The sequence below is a fragment of the Halichoerus grypus genome, chromosome 11 (assembly GCF_964656455.1).
Source record: "Halichoerus grypus chromosome 11, mHalGry1.hap1.1, whole genome shotgun sequence".
In the NCBI taxonomy this organism is placed as follows: domain Eukaryota; kingdom Metazoa; phylum Chordata; class Mammalia; order Carnivora; family Phocidae; genus Halichoerus; species Halichoerus grypus.
In genome coordinates, this window is record NC_135722.1 from 92,115,868 (window position 1) to 92,138,481 (window position 22,614).

At 38.3% G+C, this 22,614-nt stretch overlaps 2 protein-coding genes across 2 annotated transcripts; both read left to right on the top strand.

Moving 5' to 3' along the window:
* Positions 1-2,754: 2,754 nt before the first annotated feature.
* Positions 2,755-3,687, top strand: LOC118555228 (olfactory receptor 8B3-like). Its single transcript, XM_036123253.2, has one exon. The coding sequence runs from the start codon at positions 2,755-2,757 to the stop codon at positions 3,685-3,687; it is 933 nt and encodes a 310-aa protein (XP_035979146.1).
* A 13,307-nt stretch (positions 3,688-16,994) lies between these two features.
* Positions 16,995-21,229, top strand: LOC118555261 (olfactory receptor 8B3-like). Its single transcript, XM_078059112.1, has 2 exons — positions 16,995-17,006; positions 20,240-21,229. Exons 1-2 carry the CDS (start codon positions 16,995-16,997, stop codon positions 21,227-21,229), a joined length of 1,002 nt encoding a protein of 333 aa, XP_077915238.1.
* Positions 21,230-22,614: the final 1,385 nt, after the last annotated feature.

A 22,614-nucleotide genomic window follows, 5' to 3' on the forward strand; every position in this document is an offset into this window, starting at 1 on the left:
ATTTCTTTTACTATTTTTCATTCTCTTTTGTTTTTGCTACTTTGATGAATTTCAAATGATTTTTAAAAAATTCTATGATCCTTTATTTTGTGTGATCTAGTCTGCTGTTTTAACCCTCCAGTAATTTTTCCAGCTTGGTTATTCTGTTCTTCAGGTACATGATTTCTGCTTGGCATTCTTTAGAGGTTTCTGTCTTTTGTTTGATATTCTCACTTTTTTCATCTATTGTTCTCTGACTGCAGTGAGCATTATTATGACAGCTATTTTGAATTCTATGTCAGATAAATGATATATTTCCATTTCATTAGGGACAGTTTGTGGAGATTTATGTTCTTTTTAGGAAATATTTAGACTCTCTGGGCTTGTGTCTGGACATTAGACAAAATGTCCACTTGTCCTAATCTTCATGGATTAGCCTTGTACTAGAGAAGACCCACACAATAAGCCCGGCCAGATGGTGGGAGCCTCTTACTTTTCTTGTCATTCCAACCCAGTTCCTTTGTTCTTTTTGCTCCATGGCTTCTGGAGTATGTCAGGTCCCATCAGCACCCCAAAACAAGCAAGACTGAAGCCAATTCCTCAGGCAGCTCTGTAGTAAGTTGGGTCATCAGATACAGGATTGGAGGAAAAGAGTTTGCTACTGCTAGCTCTGTGCTGAGTCAGTGGGGTGTGTGTGTGGTGGGTAGGTAGCTACTGTGAGTTCCAACCCAAACTGCTGTCTCTGTTCTCTCTCACCTTGTGCAGCTAAATTATGCCATGTTCCATGTCCCCTCACCTTTCTGAGACATACTGTACAAAAACTAGTCTTATGGATACCTCCTAAAAAGCTTGAGGCTTTAGGGGTGTCTGGGTGGCTCAGTTGTTCAGGGTCCTGGAATCGAGCCCCGTATTGGGCTCCCTGCTTGGCAGGAAGCCTGCTTCTCCCTCTCCCTCTGTCTGCCACTCCCCCTGCTCATGATCTCTCTCTCTCTGTCTGTCAAATAAATAAATAAAAATCTTTTAAAAAAACCTTGAGGCTTTAGATGTATGCTACACCACTTTCCTTTTCCAGGAAGTAGCTAGGAACTGTGGGAATTTTGTCCCAATCACATGTGCTATGCCAAGATAGGTATGATGACAAGAGGGTATCTTGAATTTCCCTAACAGCTTCAATATGTCTGGTTTCATGCATGAACTGGGTGCAGGACCTTCTTAGATAGTTTCTAGATTTCTTACAAAGGGAATCTGTACACAAATTGTTTTTGAATCAATGTGTCATGTAGAAAAGTAGAGATTAAGGCTTCCTCTTCCACCATCTTGCAGAATGGGAAATGGGAGTTTATTTTTGGCTCTTCCTTAAAGGGAGGTATGATCCCTACAGTGAAGGGAAAACTTGAGCAAATTATTGGGTCCCTTAAGGACTAAAGACAGATTATGGTCCAGGGTGTTCATAGAATCCCCATAGTTTCTGATTACACTTAGAAATTTTCCTTGGGGAAGACACTGAGCAAGCTTCTGCCTTGTTTACAACTGAGTCCATTATATAATTACACCCACATTAAATCTTCTGTGACTTACCAAGTGGCAAAAATGATAATAATAAAGACTTTCTGTCTGCTGTTTGAAGGAACTAAAAGCCATAATCAGAAATTATGATCCATAGTTCTAAAAGATTTCCAGGGCATATCAGCAATTTAGTGTGGGCTGCATTCTCTTTGAGTTAAAGAAACCAAATCCTTAGAGCCTGAAATTGCCCTTCCATGACAATGGGGGTAATAACAATGATAAGGAAGCACCAGTGTTTTCTGGCTTAAGGTGGGTGAATTTCTTTTTTTTTTTAAGATTTTATTTATTTATTTGACAGAGAGAGAGAGTGACACCAAGAGAGGGAACACAAGCAGGGGGAGTGGGAGAGGGAGAAGCAGGCTTCCCGCCAAGCAGGGAGCCCGATGTGGGGCTCAATCCCAGGACCCTGGGATCATGACCTGAGCAGAAGGCAGACATTTAACGACTGAGACACCTAGGCGCCCCTGAACTTCTGAATTTCATTTTTATTCATGTCCTCCTTTTATGAGATGGAAGTCTGAAGATCTAAGATATGCCACTTTCCCTCCCAGTTTTGCAGTTCTGAGGCTCAAGTGAAATTGGCAGAAAAATCTGTCAAGAGCAGGGAATGTTTAGAGATGTTGTAGGGGGTGGTCAAAGAATGCATTCTGTCAGTCAGTAAGTTCCCTCTCCATGGGCAAAACTCTTGCTACTCCAGATTTGTGGCTTTTACTCTGTGACATGGGGCAGTAACTTCTTGTAGACTGGTCCCTTAGTTTTGGATTAGAAACAATCTACTTGGTTTCTACCACACCAAGTGGTAGTGCATTAGAAGCCAGCTCCAGGTCTCAGCTTCCAATATTACTGGTGAAGAGAGGGCTCAAGTGAATGAAAATGATTGAGGAAAGAAGGATAATTGTGTCCTGGTGCAAACTTCTCCCTTATCTTTTGGTTTTTCCAACAGTTATGTTTGCATTTGGCAGCATTTCTCTTCACTCTATAGGCTAAGTTTTGAAGTTCTTTGTTACTTAGCTTATAGAGACTACTAAGGGGAAGTCTGAGTCACTCAGTATTATGATAATGGTAAAGGAGTCTATGGGTCCAGGTTGGGCTACTCTCAGACCTTCCCCATGCATACACCACACTTGGGAGAGGAGATATGGTGGGAAAAGCTAGGTTTTTCTTTGTGTAACTGTTTTCTTCTGTGCTCACAGATCCCTTTAGAGAAGAATGGCTCCTGGAAATGTTTCTTTTGTGACTGAATTCATTCTGGCAGGACTAACAGACCTACCAGATCTCCAGCTCCCCCTCTTCTGTATGTTTCTAGTCATGTATGTGGTCACCATGTTGGGAAATTTGTGCTTGATAAATCTAATTAGGCTGAATTCACACCTCCACACCCCCATGTACTTTTTCCTCTTCAATTTGTCCTTCATAGACCTCTGCTATTCTTCTGTGTTTACACCCAAAATGCTGACTAACTTCATATCAAGGAAGAATATTATCTCCTACAGGGGGTGCATGACCCAGCTTTACTTTTTTTGTTTTTTTGCTATTTCTGAATGCTATGTGCTGACGTCAATGGCCTATGATCGCTACGTGGCCATCTGTAACCCACTTCTGTATAATGTTGTCATGTCCCCTAAAGTGTGTTCCAGCCTTATGCTTGGTTCATATTTGATGGCATTCTCAGGTGCTATGGCTCACACAGGATGCATGCTGAGACTGACCTTCTGTGATGCAAACACCATCAACCATTATTTTTGTGACATTCTCCCTCTGCTCCGGCTCTCCTGCATGAGCACCTACGTGAACGAGCTGGTGGTTTTCATTGTGGCGGGCATCAATGTGATTGTGCCCAGTGTCACCATCTTTGTCTCCTATGGTTTCATCCTCTCCAGCATCCTGTGCATCAGCTCCACCGAGGGCAGGTCCAAAGCCTTCAGCACCTGCAGTTCTCACATAGTTGCTGTTTCTCTCTTCTTTGGATCATGTGGATTTATGTATCTTAAGCCATCTTCTGCTGGGTCTATGGATGAGGGGAAAATCTCTTCTATCTTTTACACCAACACAGTTCCCTTGATGAACCCTTTCATTTACAGCTTGAGAAACAAAGATGTTAAACTTGCCCTGAGGAATATTCTGAGTAGGAGACAGTTTTAATCAGAAACAGTGTCTCTCTGTGCAGTTACACAAGAGGGAGCTTTTTTAAAAAAATTTTTTATTGTTATGTTAATCACCATACATTACATCATTAGTTTTTGATGTAGTGTTCCATGATTCATTGTTTGTGCATAACATCCAGTGCTCCATGCAGAACGTGCCCTCCTTAATACCCATCACCAGGCTAACCCATCCCCCCACTCCCCTCCCCTCTAGAACCCTCAATTTGTTTTTCAGAGTCCATCGTCTCTCATGGTTCGTCTCCCCCTCTGATTTCCCCCCTTCATTCTTCCCCTCCTGCTATCTTCTTCTTTTTTTTTTCTTAACATATATTGCATTATTTGTTTCAGAGGTACAGATCTGTGATTCAACAGTCTTGCACAATTCACAGCACTCACCATAGCACATACCCTCCCCAGTGTCTATCACCCAGCCACCCCATCCCTCCCACCCTCCCCCAGCAACCCTCAGTTTGTTTCCTGAGATTAAGAATTAAGAGGGAGCTTGCAAGACTGTTGAATCTCAGATCTGTGCCTCTGAAACAAATAATGCAGTATATGTTAAGAAAGAAAAAAAGAAGAAGAAGAATATAGCAGGAGGGGAAGAATGAAGGGGGGGAAATTGGAGGGGGAGAAGAACCATGAGAGACGATGGACTCTGAAAAACAAACTGAGGGTTCTAGAGGGGAGGGGGGTGGGAGGATGGGTTAGCCTGGTGGTGGGTATTGAGGAGGGCACGTTCTGCATGGAGCACTGGGTGTTATGCACAAACAATGAATCATGGAACACTATATCTAAAACTAATGATGTAATGTATGGGGATTAACATAACAATAAAAAAAAATTAAAAAAAAAAAAAAGAATTAAGAGGGAGCTTTTATGTGTTTCATGAAACTATTTTTAGTGGTAATCTTCTTTGCCTATTTTTTCCTGAACATGGTAAAAGAGATTTGAGTCTTCTCTCTATAATTTACTTCCAGTCTTTATAGCTAGGTCTTTTTTTTTTTTTTTTATAATTTGCACAATGTCTTCACTTTTTGCCTGTTTAGTAACAGGAATGTATTATCTGAGTTTTAAAATTTTTAAATTTTAAACTCCTTTTTTTCTACTGGAAAAAGATGAATAGTCTCCAAATTATTGAATTGAGCAACAACAGAGTGACACTGTACCATTGGGGTTGTTCTTATCTGCCACTTGCTACTAGAAGCACAAATCAAATAGTGTGATAGTGTGTGTATACTCCTGTTTCTTTGCTTTGATTGGCAAGATATGTCTTTTTTTTTTTTAAAAGATTTATTTATTTGCTTTAGAGGAGGCAGGGCAGAGAGAAAGAGAGAGAATCCCAAGAAAATTCTGTGCTGAGCACAGAGGCTAATCTCTTGACCCTGAGATCATGACCCTGAGATCACAACCTGAGCCAAAATGAAGAGTTGGATGCTTAACTGAGCCACCCAAAAGACAAAAGAATATGTCTTTTTTAAATGGCAGAAATTGAAGTTTCCATAAAGACTATTATTTTTAATCTATTTTGCATCTGTAAACATTTTGCAGCAGGCTTCTTTGGCAAAGGGTTGGTTTTCCTTGTTTGTTTTTATTTTTATACAGTCAAAGTAGCACATAACTGATCAACAAAACATATTTACTCTATGGATGGGAAAGTGAAGCTCAGAATAGCTAATGATTCACCCAAAATCACACAGCTGCACAAAGACAAGGTCTAGAGTATCCTCTTTAGTCTTCTGATTTCAATTCTACTGCTCTTTGTGGTATGCTTTCCTTCTTCTTTATTATTTTTGTTTCAATAAACAAGGACTATGAGAAGACATTTCTAGTTTGAAGATTGATTCTGTTTTGTTCCAGGATGACACATGAATTTCTCTCATGCTGGGTATTACATTTTTGCTTGCTGTTTAGGAAAACAGGTTGTTCCTTCTTTTTGTTGGGAAAGAGAGGGCCCTTTGGGCTAGTATATTGGGGACATGATTGGCTAAAATAAGGAGATTACTTATCTGCAAAATTAAGCCACTGAATTTGGTTACATCAAAAATCTGGCACCAAAGCACTACAGAGTAAGGTACTTTGTACACAATACAGTATAGAATAAACATTTTTAAAAAAACTGACTTTGGAATATTTGCAAGTTTTTGTATTTCAGAGAGATCAGGGCATGGGAGAGAAAGGAAAACAAAAATGTCTTGTTAGGCCAGGATTCAAGAAGACATTTGACCAGTAAGTAAGACGTCCCTCTATGGGGATGATCACAGGTATTACAAACCACATTCTGAAATTGTATCATTTCTGTGCAGAACTGTGAATGTATTCCACTGTCCATATCTAAGATAAAATTATAGCACACAGTGACTACATCAGTAGTGTTTTGCAGAATGAAGGCAGGCAAGTTGTGACCACATTTGGCACTAGGGAGACAGAGGGCATCAGCTTCAGGAGATAAAATAGTAAAGGGTAATTGGAACTCAAGTTAGGAGGAAGGAATTTACAAAGTAAAATGAAGGATAATGAAAGCCCTTACTATGACTCTCCTTTCCTTTCTGGAAGGCCCCAGAAGTATTATGGAGATCACGGGATTTCTCTGGATAGGATAAAACTGCAAGTCATTTGATATTTAAAAACGTAAACTCACAGGGCTGGAGGACTTGGGAACAACTAAATCACTTCTAGGTTTTTTTTGGCTTCCATATGCTACTCCCACATGGATTTTAAGGTACAAAACTTTAAATTGCAACTGGGAGAGAAATGACAACTTGAAGGAAACATTTGGTGAATAAACCAAGTCATGGCAATGTCTTTACTGGAAAGAATGTGGATTTTTTTTTAAAGGCATAAAAATGTCACCTTAAAGATCCTTAATATGATTTATCAAAGTGTAGTGTATTTTCTAAAATACCTTTAATAATATTCATTATTTACCATTTTCCTATCTCCACTCAATATTTAAGTATTCTGAAATTTAGCTTAGGTGTTTTGTTGGCTTGTTGTGTGTGCTCTATGTGACAAACAAAAATGGCAGTGTGACAGACTGACATAAAGGTAGATTTTCATAATGCAACATAGTAGAGTTACAGCCTCCGAATGGATAGAGTCTAAGATTGATCTTATTTAGTTAGCAACATTACTCGGAAATGTGATTATGTCAGCAAATGTCCACACTGGGGACACACACATGATATTTTTCTCTAAGAGTGGCACAGTTGGTTTTTCTCTCTAGCATTGGGAGATTTCACTGTATATTCAGTCTGGGACCAGATGAAGTAGTTGATTTACATATAGGGCGTGGATGCACCTTTAAATACTAAAATCTCACTCAGTGTGAGCAGAGACTCCCATCTTCCTTAGTGGATGGGGTAGCTGGTAGAATTACCTGTGCTGTTTGAAGTCTCCCTCTGATGTAAAGTTGACTAGACCCACTTAAGATATAAAGATATGTGCAAGGTCTTACAGTTGCTCTTAGGGAAAGTATGGTGTTGCAGTGTTTTCTGCATGTTGTATCTGTCAGTCCATGTGTTCCTCAGGGAAGAACTCTGAGGTAAATTGGGAAGGGAATCCAGTTCCCATTTCATAGATGATGAGACTACTGCTCAGAGATGTCCATGGCTTGTTCCAAATCATAGCTAATAAGTGGTCCAGCTGAGACTCAGACTTGGGTGTTTTGATTCTAAATCTTGGGTGTTATTATTATTATTATTATTATTATTATACAGAATTCACCATATTTTAAAAAATCAGTGAAACTTGAACAATGTAAAACCATTGCTAACACAAAATAAAAACAAAACACTCAAATAAGAAAAATGCCCATAAAGTATCTTTCATATGTCATATTTGACAGTTCTGTTGCCTCATTGAGAAATGTGAATATATTCTTATTTAATACAGGCTTATACAATAAATGGAAACACATGAAGCACACAGAGACTGTAATAATCATTATCATTAGGTGTGCACTAAGTCCCAGGTTAAGCAGTAAGTTCACACATTCATTATCTTATTCAATCTTCACTTCAGTGGTATTTGGTAGGCACTACTATGATTAGTCCAGTGTGGCAGAGATTGCTAGCTGTTCATCTCTTCTTCCAGAACATACATTGCCTTCTTGCAGTGAGGAGTGGCACGTACTGAGTTCTAGACATGATGGATACAATCCCAGAGACAAGGTGTACTTTTCCCTATTCTCAACCTTCTGTGGGCTGGGTGCAGATGACGATGAGGCCCTATTTGGTGATGACACTGTAAAGAAAAGCCAGAGAATGATTTTCACAAAATCAGGATGGGGAATGGAAGAATAGATGGAGCTACTATCAAGTAGGGAGAATAGAGGGCTCTAGTGTTCTGGCAGTATTTTATTCTTACATCTGCATGGTTGTTATAAGCTTTTAATTTTATAATCATTAGTGCAATGTAATTTTTAGAATTTTTTATGTATTTAAGTTAAATTTCACAATAGATTAAGATTACATAACTTTGATTAGAGCTCCTCTTTTTTTTTAAATTTTTTATTGTTATGTTAATCACCATACATTACATCATTAGTTTTTCATGTAGTGTTCCGTGATTCATTGTTTGTGCATAACACCCAGTGCTCCATGCAGAACGTGCCCTCTTTAATACCCATCACCAGGCTAACCCATCCTCCCACCCCCCTTCCCTCTAGAACCCTCAGTTTGTTTCTCAGAGTCCATCGTCTCTCATGGTTCATCTCCCCCTCCGATTTCCCCCCCTTCATTCTTCCCCTCCTGCTATCTTCTTCTTCTTTTTTTTTTTCTTAACATATATTGCATTATTTGTTTCAGAGGTACAGATCTGTGATTCAACAGTCTTGCACAATTCACAGCACTCACCATAGCACATACCCTCCCCAATGTCTATGACCCAGCCACCCCATCCTTCCCACCCCACCCCCCACTCCAGCAACCCTCAGTTTGTTTCCTGAGATTAAGAATTCCTCATATCAGTGAGGTCATATGATACATGTCTCTCTCTGATTGACTTATTTTGCTCTGCATAATACCCTCCAGTTCCATCCACGTCGTTGCAAATGGCAAGATCTTATTCCTTTAGATGGCTGCATAATATTCCATTGTATATATATACCACTTCTTCTTTATCCATTCATCTGTTGATGGACATCTTGGCTCTTTCCACAGTTTGGCTGTTGTGGACATTGCTGCTATAAACATCAGGGTGCGTGTACCCCTTCGGATCCCTACATTTGTATCTTTGGGGTAAATACCCAGTAGTGCAATTGCTGGATCGTATGGTAGCTCTATTTTCAACTTTTTGAGGAACCTCCATACTGTTTTCCAGAGTGGTTGCACCAGCTTGCATTCCCACCAACAGTGTAAGAGGGTTCCCTAGAGCTCCTCTTAAAACAAACACTCAAATAATTCATAAGCAAAAAATGAGAATAAATTCCTGGGATGCCTTCTGAATATATATTGGCTGCCATTGAAAAGAATCACTATATGTAGTGTAATACTTATAGGACAATGCAAACCAGTCCAGGGCAGAGACCATTTATAAATCCATGAAGAATTTCCAGCAGTGTCTGTGGAAGTAGGAGTCAATATACAGTCCCACTTTATGGGTTCATAGTATGTTATGTGTCATTATGCTTAGGTTGGTGGTGTGGTAAAGAGGGTATAGCTCTCATTCTATATCATCCGTGTCATATAACTTCCTTATCTGAATTCTGTCTACTTTCTTCATAGTCTCCCTAAAGAATTTCTTTGGGCATTATTTTTGATACTTGTAATGAAAACCATTTGAAAATATAGAAATATGGCAATATTTAGGCATAGAGAAAAGACTGCCTCAGTCATTGGAAATATTATAAAACATAGTGATTGAATTAGAATCAGGTTTCACAATTGTAATTCAAGTTCAGAGGTGACTCAGCAGTAACTTTGTGCTAAGTCCCAGCATATTAGATGAGAGCATTTTATAATCTCGCCTGCTTGGATAAGCATTGTTTTTGGAGATAAGGATAGACCTGAGTCTGAAGGTAGAAATCTGCTATACTCAGGTAAAGTGGAGAGTGAATAAGTCAATGACCCTTGGTCTGGTATTTATATACTCTAAGTGGGATTTATGTTTCTAAAAGTAGGTCACTATTTGGACTTGCCATGAATTCAGTATAATTTATTTGATTTATAAAAGTGATGGTGAAATGTGATGATGAAAAGTTGGGTAAAATGAACAATTTGGCAGTTGCTGCTAAGAGAGATAAAGATAAAAAAAAACATGAAAAACTAAGATAAAGGGACAATTATATAAAATAAGGGTCAAAAACAAGTGCTCACTTCTCGCTGATACTGAGATTAGGAAATGAGAACAGATTAACATTACTTTGACAGAAATCAGTCTTGAATATATGAATTGATTTCCCAAATTAATAAAAGTCTACTCAAGCTGTGATTCAGTGGTGTGTTTTTTTCATTTGCTCTTTCATTTAGTTAGGTGAGAATCTTCTAATACTGTCACCAAAAAAGGGCACTTAATTAGCCCTTAAATTTTGAAAATCCTTCCTACTCTTCAAAGAAACCTCAAGTTATAAGTATTTGTACCAATTAATTGTGAATCTTGTTTATTGAAACTGAAGTTTGGAATTGTAGCTCATAAAAATTAAATAGAATTCTATGTATTGGATAAGTAACTGTGGCTTAAACTGTACTAAGTGAAAAATTATCTTTTGCATCTTGGAAAATTGGTATTGTAGCTGATGTCCCTTTGACCCTTGTCCCATACTCTTTCCCCTGCCTGAAATCACTACCTCCTGTTTTCCCCTATCCTATTGCCCTCTGGTCTTACCTTTTCAGGAGCATTTTCTGATTCCCTAAGACTAGGTGAAGGTTCCCTTCTTTGACTTGCATCCCATTGGTATTTGGTTTTACTGTAGTATGTGTCACATTGTATTATAAATGCTTTTTATATTCATTTGTCAATCTCAATAAAGTGGATTTTTTCCCCTTAAAGCAAGTGGGTCTTTTCGTAGAGCACATACTCAAAAAGTATGGATAAAACAAAACCATGTTTTAGTGCTTGACACCAACTATGTTCCACGCACAAGGAAGTAAAGAAGTAAGACTTTCCACTCTCTCACCCCTCTAAGAGGAGTAGATACATGCTCAGTGAGAATGGTGGGTGGAGCTGAAGTACAATCTGAGGGTCTCAAGAAACTGGTCTTGTCTGTTCAGTCAGGAAACCTGCTATCAGCCAGACTGAGCAGATACAAATCGTGTTGTCTTAGATATCTTTTGATGTGCATTTTGATTGTTATGGGCCAGCCAGACATAGTCCTGACATTTGTGGAGAGTTTGCTAGACATTCATGTGCTGACAGACATGGCCATGAACAAGTCATATATACAAATACATGCACATGCACATGCATAAATACAAAAAACTGCTTGACATTCTTACATTTCCAAAATAGCACTGGAGACTGTACTCAAACCAATCAATCATAATCTAAGCATTTTAGCTAGTTTTATATTTCAGTCAAGTGACCTTCAGTGACTGGATATCTGATTGAAGAATCCCACCTTCTAGTGAAGAATATCCTGGGCATCTCTTCCCAGAAAATATCTCCATCCCTTACTAAAGTATAAGATCTCTAGAGGTAACAATTACTTCATTAATTGTTAATTCTTCATTTTCCAGTACCTCATAGGTGCTCATCTAATTTATTTGTATAATTAGTGGCAGAACTATAGGTATGGTGCATATAGTAGTTGTAGTGAGTTGCAAGATAGTGGTACTTGATGTCAGTTTACTAAAGATTTAATATGGTGGCCTTCTGATTTTGTCTTTCAGATTTTTTTTTCTTTGCACATAGAATTAATTGGTAGCTTTAAGTTAGTACTGAGATACATGAGATTTATTTATTATTTATTTATTTATTTATTTTTAATTTAATTCAATTAACCAACATATAGAACATCATTAGTTTGAAATGTAGTGTTTAATAATTTATCAGTTGCTCATCACATCACATGCCCTCCTTGATGATTCATGAGATTTAAAACAGGAGTTTTCTCCTTAATTAGAATATATGACTTTATTCAAACAGGTAAGGATTAGTAAACATTTAGCAGCTATGCAATAAAAAAATTTAAAACATGGCTTTTGTATTTAGTTTTACTTAAACACTACTAAATTTAACAATATTCATTTTTAGTAATAAACTGAGTTTCCATATCTAGGTCATTGCTTCATTTCACCCTTTTCCTCTACTTAATTTTGACTTAAACCTGTTGTCAAAATATTAAGTGAGAACTCTAAGGCTAGATCTGTATCTACATTTAGAATTTTTTTTTTTAAATTAATTTCCTGAGGTACAATAGGTTACAAATACTTCATCAAAATGAATGGGAAATTGAACAGGGAATTAAAAGAAAATAAAATTGAAGAGCAGCTTCCCTTAGTAGGAAATGAAGAGGCAGATGTGTTGTGTTCCTCCATGAACCCAACCAGTTTTATGGCCATAAATTTTCTCTTATTTTAAAATAAAAATATTTATTTAAATAGTAGCTCTTAAGCAGACTCTTCAAGTAGAATATTTTAGAGTCAGTCAAAATAAACTTGCCTTTTAAGAGACTTACCATAACTCTGAAAAACAAACTGAGGGTTCTAGAGGGGAGGGGGGTGGGAGGATGGGTTAGCCTGGTGATGGGTATTGAGGAGGGCACGTTCTGCATGGAGCACTGGGTGTTATGCACAAACAATGAATCATGGAACACTATATCTAAAACTAATGATGTAATGTATGGGGATTAACATAACAATAAAAAAATTTAAAAAAAAAAAAAAAGAGACTTACCATAGTAGCCACATCCCAGCCACCTGGCATCTAGGAAGAAGCAACCCAAAGAGAGGAAGAATCCTGTCAGGAAATGTGTTAAATATTGAAATACAAAGGTAAATTGGACACGGATCCTAATTCATTGAGAAGGTGATATTTAAAGTGAGTATTTGGAAAAATCTTTTTAAAAAGATTTTATTTGGTGGCGCCTGGGTGGCTCAGTCGTTAAAAAGATTTTATTTATTTGAGAGAGAGAGAGCACACATGAGCACAAGCAGGGGGAAGGGTAGAGGGAGAGGGAGAAACAGACTCCCCACTGAGCAGGGAGCCTGTCCTGAGGCTCACTCCCAGGACCCTGAGATCATGACCTGAGCCAAATGCAGATGCTTAACCCACTGAGCCACCCAGGTGCTACCCCTGGAAAAATACCTTTTTAAGGAAGATTACTGTCCAATGCAAAAACTCCTAAGGTGATACTTCTGGCATGTTTGAGAATACAGAAAGGGCTACTGTACTGAATAAAAGGAGTAAGAGTTTGACTTCTTCTTTGCCAGTTTGGATGCCTTTTATTTCTTTTTGTTGTCTGATTGCTGTGGCTAGGACTTCTAATACTATGTTGAATAGCAGTGGTGATAGTGGACATCCCTGCCGTGTTCCTGACCTTAGGGGGAAAGCTCTCTAATCTTTGACAAAGCAGGAAAGAATGTCTAATGGAAAAAAGACAGTCTCTTCAACAAATGGTGTTGGGAAAATTGGACAGCCACATGCAGAAGAATGAAACTGGACCATTTCCTTACACCACACACAAAAATAGACTCAAAATGGTTGAAAGACCTCAATGTGAGACAGGAGTCCATCAAAATCCTAAAGGAGAACACAGGCAGCAACCTCTTCCACCTCAGCCACAGCAATTTCTTCCTAGAAACATCGCCAAAGGCAAGAGAAACAAAGACAACAATGAACTATTGGGATCTCATCAAGATAAAAAGCTTTTGCACAGCAAAAGAAACAGTCCACAAAACCAAAAGACAACCGAGAGAATGGGAGAAGGTATTTGCAAATGACATATCAGATAAAGGGCTAGTATCCAAAATCTATAAAGAACTTCTTAAACTCAACACCCAAAGAACAAATGATCCAATCAAGAAATGGGCAGAAGACATGAACAGACATTTTTCCAAAGAAGACATCCAAATGGCCAACAGACACATGAAAAAATGCTCAGCATCACTCGGCATCAGGGAACTCCAAATCAAAACCTCAATGAGATATCATCTCACGCCAGTCAGAATGGCTAAAATTAACAAGTCAGGAAATGACAGATGTTGGCAAGGATGCGGAGAAAGGGGAACCCTCCTACACTGTTGGTGGGAATGTAAGCTGGTGCAGCCACTCTGAAAAACAGTATGGAGGTTCCTCAGAAAGTTGAAAATAGAGCTACCATACGATCCAGCAATTGCTACTGGGTATTTACCCCAAAGATACAAATGTAGGGATCCGAAGGGGTACATGCACCCTGATGTTTATAGTAGCAATGTCCACAATAGCCAAACTGTGGAAAGAGCCAAGATGTCCATCGACAGATGAATGGATAAAGAAGAAGTGGTATATATATACAATGGAATATTACGCAGCCATCAAAAGGAATGAGATCTTGCCATTTGCAATGACATGGATGGAACTGGAGGGTATTATGCGGAGCAAAATAAGTCAATCAGAGAAAGACATGTATCATATGACCTCACTAATATGAGGAATTCTTAATCTTAGGAAACGAACAGAGTTGTTGGAGTGGTGGGAGGTGGGAGGGATGGGGTGGTTGGGTGATAGACCATTGGGGAGGGTATGTGCTATGGTGAGCACTGTGAATTGTGCAAGACTGTTGAATCACAGACCTGTACCTCTGAAACAAATAATACATTATATGTTAAAAAAAAAAAAAAGGAAGAACATAGCAGGAGGGGAAGAATGAAGGGGGGGGAAATCGGAGGGGGAGACGAACCATGAGAGACGATGGACTCTGAGAAACAAACTGAGGGTTCTAGAGGGGAGGGGGGTGGGGGGATGGGTTAGCCTGGTGATGGGTATTAAAGAGGGCATGTTCTGCATGGAGCACTGGGTGTTATATGCAAACAATGAATCATGGAACACTACATCAAAAACTAATGATGTAATATATGGTGATTAACATGACATAATAATAACAAAAAAAGACTAAAAAAAAAGGAATAAGAGTGAGAGTTGAAAGAGATAAGGACAGACATGTAACATGGGGCAAGATCATGGTGGAAATTGTTAGTAGTTGAGAAAGTTGGACTTTTACTAAGTGAAATGGAGTATCATATTAAAACATAATACATAATATACACATACACATAAAGCATATATATAATATAGACATAACTACCCTATATATCACAACTATGACACTACCACCTTGATTTGAGAAACTATTGTCTCTTACTAGCATTAACACAAAGCCCTCCTAATTAAATGCCTGCTTCATCCATTGCCTCCTACAGTTTATCTCCTAAAAGCAACCAGGACTTTTTTTTTTTCTTTTGGCAAAAGACAACTTTAAGCAAATCAGCAGACCCAGTGTTCCTTCTCTCCTTTATCATGAGTTATGTTCTAGGCTGTTTAGAGAATTTATGGTCTAACAAATATCAGAGGCAAGAAGAGTTTTCCTCTAAGTGGATCACTGGTAGGATACTCATACCCAAACACCTTAAACTCCACATTACTGCACCTCTCTTTAACCAATACATGTATCGTGACACTGTAGGATTTGCTAGGGCACATTTCTGAGTCCTGTTTTTCAGAAATGTAATTGTTCATTGCCTACACTCACAGGATTTCCATTCTTTTGATCTGTTTTTAATACATCATAACTTCTATTTGAAGCTTTCTTATTTATAATCAGACCTTCTTCAAATGGGAGCCAGGGTTGGTACAAGGATGCCCCTGAAGGGAGCCCAGTGTCTCCTTTTTAATATAATAAGCAGTTGTGGAGTTTTTTTGTTTTTGTTTTTTAAAGATTTTATTTATTTATCAGAGAGAGAGAGCACAAGCTGGAGTGGGGGAAGGGGGGACGGGCGGCAGGCAGAGGGAGAAGCAGGCTCCTTGATGAACAAGAAGCCCGATGCAGGACTCCAATGCCAGGACTCCAGGATCATGACCTCGGCCCAAGGCAGACACTTAACCGACTGAGCCACCCAGGTGTTCCAGTTGTGGAGTTTCTTAGCAAGAATTTAAACCTCAATTTATATAATTAATAATTTTCAGTTTACCTTAGATCCTTTTCCAAAATTCTGCATAATGAAATTTCCCTTTTCTTACCTAATCTAGTTAGTCTAGCACTTTCAAATATTATGCAATATATTGGGAAGAATCTAAATAAGAGATAGAAAGCTAAGAAGATACTTCAAAGAAACCTAAAATTAAAATTTCAAAAGGTATAATCTTAATTTATATCCATCCCGATATTTAGTGCCTGGCAATCTGTTTCATATTTCTCTTTTAGGAGTTACCATGAAAAAAAATTTATGGTAACATGAGTTATTGTTTTCTGTTTGAAGACACTCTTTATTTTACACAGTTTGAAACATTCAGTGTCTGATGCTTTTTTACTAATAGGAGGACCCTCTCATATTATAGAATGATGCTCTTCCTCCTCTCCTCACCACATACATATAAGTAGTGTATGTGTAAAAATATACTTATATATGTTTACTTATGCACACACAGATACAAATATATTTATAACATGATTTTAATATCTCAAGGTAATTGCATTGATTTAAAGCTTGAAACAGTGAATTTACTTTAAAAATAACAATTATATTCTATATTTAAACTGAAAAACACAGTCCCTATTACAAATATCTTTTACAAGCTCTTTGTTGGTGGCAGATTGTGTTGATGCTCTATCCAATAGATATTACTCCTCCAAGTATTCTTAATGACAGAAACTTCCTTTTTTGAGAGAGGCTGAAAATGGGAGATTCTCATTTTTGTCAGTTTTCCTTGCAGCTGGGTTGGCCATGTGGCATAGCCACATGACTGCAAAGACATAAAGGAAATAATCTATTGGCCTCTAGAGATGATTTACTTCATGCTATAAAGAGATACGTGAAAGAATTCTTTTGCCTTGTTGCTTGCTTTCTTCTTTGGATATATTGGTGTTTAGATGTCATTCTTGGAGCTATGGCAACCATTTTGTGACCATGAGATAACAAGCCTGAGAATGAAGACCAACCAACTGAGGATGGGGAAATGGAAGAGACTGAATTCTTGATGAGAATGATTTGTTGCTGAAGCAAACCTAAATTAATCTAGTTTTAAGCTTATTGCTAGGTGAGAGAAACAAGCTCCTGTTTAAAATGGGTTTTTAATTGAGCATTCTGTAACTTGAAGCTAGAAACTTTCTAGCTAGTAACATAGGTTGAAGGTTATGTTCCTAGGATATTAAATAAAAAATATGTTACTTAAATGAAAATTTTCGTGAGATTCTTATTCCTTTTTGGGAAACACTGAAGAGAGAAACTAATTTATCATGAGGAGAAGGTGAGTTTGTGCAGATTTAAACTTAAATTTTAACTCTTATCTTTGGTTCCCCTGGACTGTGATCTTTGTTCGCTATACCCTATGGTCTTTGAAATGTAAACATTCTTCAATATTTTTTCTTATATTTATGAGAATGCTAAAAGTTTGTATAACACTTAATGTGTGCAAAATACTTAAATCAATCAAAATAGTTCTTTCAAGTCTTCCTACTAAGTATAACTCTGACTCAATTTCTTCTTTAATTTTATCCAAGAATTAATCATAATTTTGAGACTTATACTTTTATTACAAAATATCAATTGCCCAATGGGTAATGGAAAATCACTGAAAGTTCTTAAACTAAGGGTGGGGGGGACAGAGTTTTGCTTTCAAAGCTTATTCTAGCAGCAGTGCACAGGGCTAAATAAGAGGAATTATGTGGGAAAATGCTAGAATAATAGGAGGTACTACAGTTTAGCAGTACAGTTCAGTTAAAATTGAAGAGGCTGTGTGGTGGCTGAGGGACAAAGATAGAGGTCACTATGGTTGTAGATACTATTGCTTAGCACATGAGAAATGTAGAATGTTTTCTGGAGTTTTGTAGCCAAAGAACAACATGATTTTCAGAAATATTTATTGAATTTCTTCTATATGCTCTGCACTGATCTTAACCCCAGGAGCAAAGTACTAAGCAAGACAGAGGAGATGTTTGTCCTTATAGAACTTATAGTTTATAGGGGAACATAGGACTTAAGGGGAAAAAATGTCTGATGAGTATTATGATGTATTCATGAGGATATAAATAATGACCACTGACATTTATTGACTATTATTATATGCCAGGCACTGTTCTAATGATATTACTAAAGAGAGAGAGAGAAAGAGATAAAGAGAGAGAAAGAGACAAATCAAGAAACAGACTCTTTTTTTTAAATTTTTTATTGTTATGTTAATCACCATACATTACATCATTAGTTTTTGATGTAGTGTTCCATGATTCATTGTTTGTGCATAACACCCAGTGCTCCATGCAGAACGTGCCCTCTTTAATACCCATCACCAGGCTAACCCATCGTCCCACCCCCCTCCCCTCTAGAACCCTCAGTTTGTTTTTCAGAGTCCATCGTCTCTCACAGAAACAGACTCAACTATAGAGAACAAACTGATGGTTCCCAGAGGGGAGGTGGATGGGGGATGGGTGAACTAGGTGATGGGGATGAAGGAGTGCACTGGCGTGTTGAGCACTGGGGGTTGTATAGAAGTGTTGAATCGCTATATTGTACACCTGAAACTAATATTACACTGTGCCTTACCTAAGTGGAATTTAAATAAAAACTTCAAAAAACCTAAAATAAAAATTTAATTATCACAATGACCCAATGAAAGAGATGCTATTTTTGTCATCCTTATTTTACAAAAATGAACCGAAGAAACAGAAATTAAGTAACTTGCCCAAAGTATTATTGAGAGTAAGAGTGGAAGTAGGAAGATAGGATTCATACACATACCCTCCAAGTCCATTGCCCCTACTCTCTTCTGTGATGAAAAGAAATTGATAACCCCAGTTACTGAAATGTTGCATAAAATGATAGTAAGCAGGTCAGGTAGAAATTTCCAGTAGGTGATTAAAGTATAAACTTGAGAAGGAACATACAGAATTTCAAATTATTTTAGAGAAATTCCAGGAGAGAGAACAACTGAGTTATTGCAATCCTTGAGAAATTTGAGATCAAGAAATAAGGAAGCCTGGAGGCAGAACCCTTGCAGAAAAAAAAGTCCATTTAGGATATGTGAACAAAGAAGAGATGAAACAACACAGATTTCCCTTTAGAGATGAAGGTAAGGGAAAGATGGGACTTTACTTTGAATCTAGAGATGTACAATCCCTAGAGTGAAGTGAAGATGAGTGAAATATTGAGTCCCTAAGGAACTAAAGACATGTCGTGGCCCAGGGTACACAATCTCCTTATTCGTTTACACATAAAATCTGGTCCCTGAGGGAAAAGACTGATCAAGCTTCTACCCTGTTTATAACCAAGTGTGTTATATCCTTAAACTCATTTTAAATCTATGTCCAATAGGTAGTAAATGTGATGATAATAATAAAGGCTTTATTTTTCTCTGCTTCTCAAGAGGACTCAAAGTCATAATCAGAAAGTATGATCAGGAAGATTTCAAGGGTATATGTGAATTTATGTCAGGCTGAATCCTCTTAGAATCAAAACCTCCCAGCCTGAAATTGTGTTTCCAGGACCATGGGGGTAAATACCAAGGATAAGAGAACACTGAGGTTTTTCTTTTTTTCTTTTTTACTTTTTTATTGTTACGTTAATCACCATACATTACATCATTAATTTTTGATGTAGTGTTCCATCATTCATTGTTTGTGCATAACACCTGAGAACACTGAGGTTTTTCTGACCTAAGGAGGGTGAGTATCTGAATTCCATTTCTAATAACACATTCCTTGTTTTGAGATGGAAGTTCAGAGGTCTGAGATATGCCACTTTCTTTCCCATTTTCTGCATTGACATTCAAGTGAGGCTGGCAAGAGAATGTGTTTGAGGGAGATAAGAGAATGTTCAGAAATTCGGGGGTGCAGGGGATGCAGTATCTCCATTGGTAAGTTCCCTCTCTATGGATGGAACTCTCACTCTTCTGGATTTATGGCTTTTACTCTGTGATGTGGGTCAGTAACTCAGCCCCCCAGACCCTGGTCCCTCATTTAGGTCAGAAACCAGTGTTCTTAAATTCTCACTCCATCAAGTGTAATCTGCATTTGAGGCCAGCATGGGGTTGCTAAGGATTCTACCTCTTATTTTACTGGTGAGGAGAAGGTCAAGTGAATGAAGACATAGTGAAATTCGAGACAGATGATTCTGTCCTAGTCCCAACTTCTCCCTTCTCCCTTGGTTTTTCCAGCAGTCGTTTCCAAAGGTCAAGTTCATTGGCCTTGCCTCTCGAGGCTGTTTGTGATGCTCTTTGTTATATTTAGCTTATAAAGGCTTTAATAAAGGGAGAATTAATGTCCCTCAGGTTCATGATAGCGGTAAACGTAGATTCTCTGTGTCTAGTTGGGCTCGTCTCAGGCATGTCCAGTGTATACACTCTCTTTAGTACAAGATCTTTCAAGGAGAGCTGAGTTGTTTCCTTATGTAACCCTATTTTTCTGTGCTCACAGATCCTCTTAGAGAAGAATGGTTCCTGGAAATGCTTCTTTTGTGACTGAATTCATCCTGCTGGGGCTAACAGACCTACCAGATCTCCAGCTCCCCCTCTTCTGTCTGTTTCTAGTCATGTATGTGGTCACCGTGTTGGGAAATTTGTGCTTGATAAATCTAATTGGGCTGAATTCACACCTCCACACCCCCATGTACTTTTTCCTCTTCAATTTGTCCTTCATAGACCTCTGCTATTCTTCTGTGTTTACACCCAAAATGCTGACTAACTTCTTATCAAGAAAGAATATTATCTCCTACCTGGGGTGCATGACCCAGCTTTACTTTTTTTGTTTTTTTGCTATTTCTGAATGTTATGTGCTGACGTCAATGGCCTATGATTGCTACGTGGCCATCTGTAACCCACTTTTATATAATGTTGTCATGTCCCCTAAAGTGTGTTCCAGCCTTATGCTTGGTTCATATTTGATGGCATTCTCAGGTGCTATGGCTCACACAGGATGCACGCTGAGACTGACCTTCTGTGATGCAAACACCATCAACCATTATTTTTGTGACATTCTCCCTCTGCTCCAGCTCTCCTGCACTAGCACCTACGTGAACGAGCTGGTGGTTTTCATTGTGGCGGGCATCAATGTGATTGTGCCCAGTGTCATCATCTTTGTCTCCTATGGTTTCATCCTCTCCAGCATCCTGCGCATCAGCTCCACCGAGGGCAGGTCCAAAGCCTTCAGCACCTGCAGTTCGCACATAATTGCTGTTTCTCTCTTCTTTGGATCCGCTGCATTTATGTATCTTAAGCCATCTTCTGCTGGGTCTATGGATGAGGGAAAAATCTTTTCTGTCTTTTATGCCAACGTGGTTCCCATGATGAACCCTTTCATTTACAGCTTAAGAAACAAAGATGTTAAAATTGCTCTGAGAAAAACTGTGAGTAGGAGAGTGTTTTTATCAGAAACAGTGTCTCCACTTAGTCACAGGACAGGGAGTTTCTGTTTTTAATTACAGCAATTTAATTGGCAGCCTGCTTATCCTATTTCTTTCTTATCATGTTGAAGGAGAGTTGAATCTTCTCTCAATAATTTATTTTTGCTTTTTGTAGAGTAGGTTTCTCTTTCTTCACCATTTGCACACTTTCTTCTCCCCTTTTTTCATTTAGTAATAATATTAAGAAAGAAATTTATGGGACATCTGGGTGGCTCAGTCGTTAAGCGTCTGCCTTCGGCTCAGGTCATGATCCCAGGGTCCTGAAATCGAGCCCCGCATCGGGCTCCCTGCTCCGCGGGAAGCCTGCTTCTCCCTCTCCCGCTCCCCCTGCTTGTGTTCCCTCTCTCGCTCTCTCTCTCTCTCTCTGTCAAATAAATAAATAAAATCTTTAAAAAAAATAAAAATAAAAAAATAAATAGATAATAAATTTTTTTTAAAGATTTTATTTATTTATTTGACAAAGAAAAACAGTGAGAGAGAGAACACAAGCAGGGGAAGCTGGAGAGGGAGAAGCAAGTTCCCCGCCAAGCTGGGAGCCCGATGCGGGGTTCGATCCCAAGACCCTGGGATCATGCCCTGAGCCGAAGGCAGACGCTTAACGACTGAGCCACCCAGGTGCCCCTATTATCTATTTATTATTTATTATTATTATTTTTTATAGTTTTGAACTTATAGTTTTCTTTCTGGAAATAGAAGACTTGTCTACAAATGATCAAATCAAGGAACATTCGGGTGACATACTGTCATTAAGGATGTCTTATCTGCCACTTGCCTTGGCAGCATGAAGGGGACAATGTGTTCCTACTCTCAACCTTCCAGCATTCACTGAACAAGAATGTGTTCCCTTTAACGCCAGAGATGGAAGGTTCCATAAAGACTGTCAAGTAGAAATGACTTTGCATCTGTAAACACTGTGCATCATGCCTTCTTTTGCAAAGAGTTTTCTTACCTTTGCTTGGTCAACCCTGCACATAACAGGTTGTCAAAATATGTTTATTGCATGGATTGGAAAGTAAAGCTCAGAGTAGCTAGTGACTTAGAGTTCTCTCTCTTCTAAAGGAAAAAGTCTAAACTAAACTCTTAGTCTTCTGACTTCAATCTACCACTCTTTGTAGTGTACTTTGCTTCTACTTTATTCTATTACTTTTTGTTTCCATAAGCATGGAAAACAAGAAAGCATTTCTAATTTGAAAATTGATTGTGCTTTGTTCCAGGATGATACATGAATTTCTCTCAGGGTGGGTATTGCTTTTGTTTGTTTGTTTGTTTGTTTAGGAAAACAGTTTGATTTTTTTTTTAATTTTTTTCCATTGGGGAAGGGAAAGCTTTTGGGGCAAGTACAGTTCAGAATGATTGGCTCAAATGAAATGTTACTTTCTCAAAATTAAAACAAAATGAAT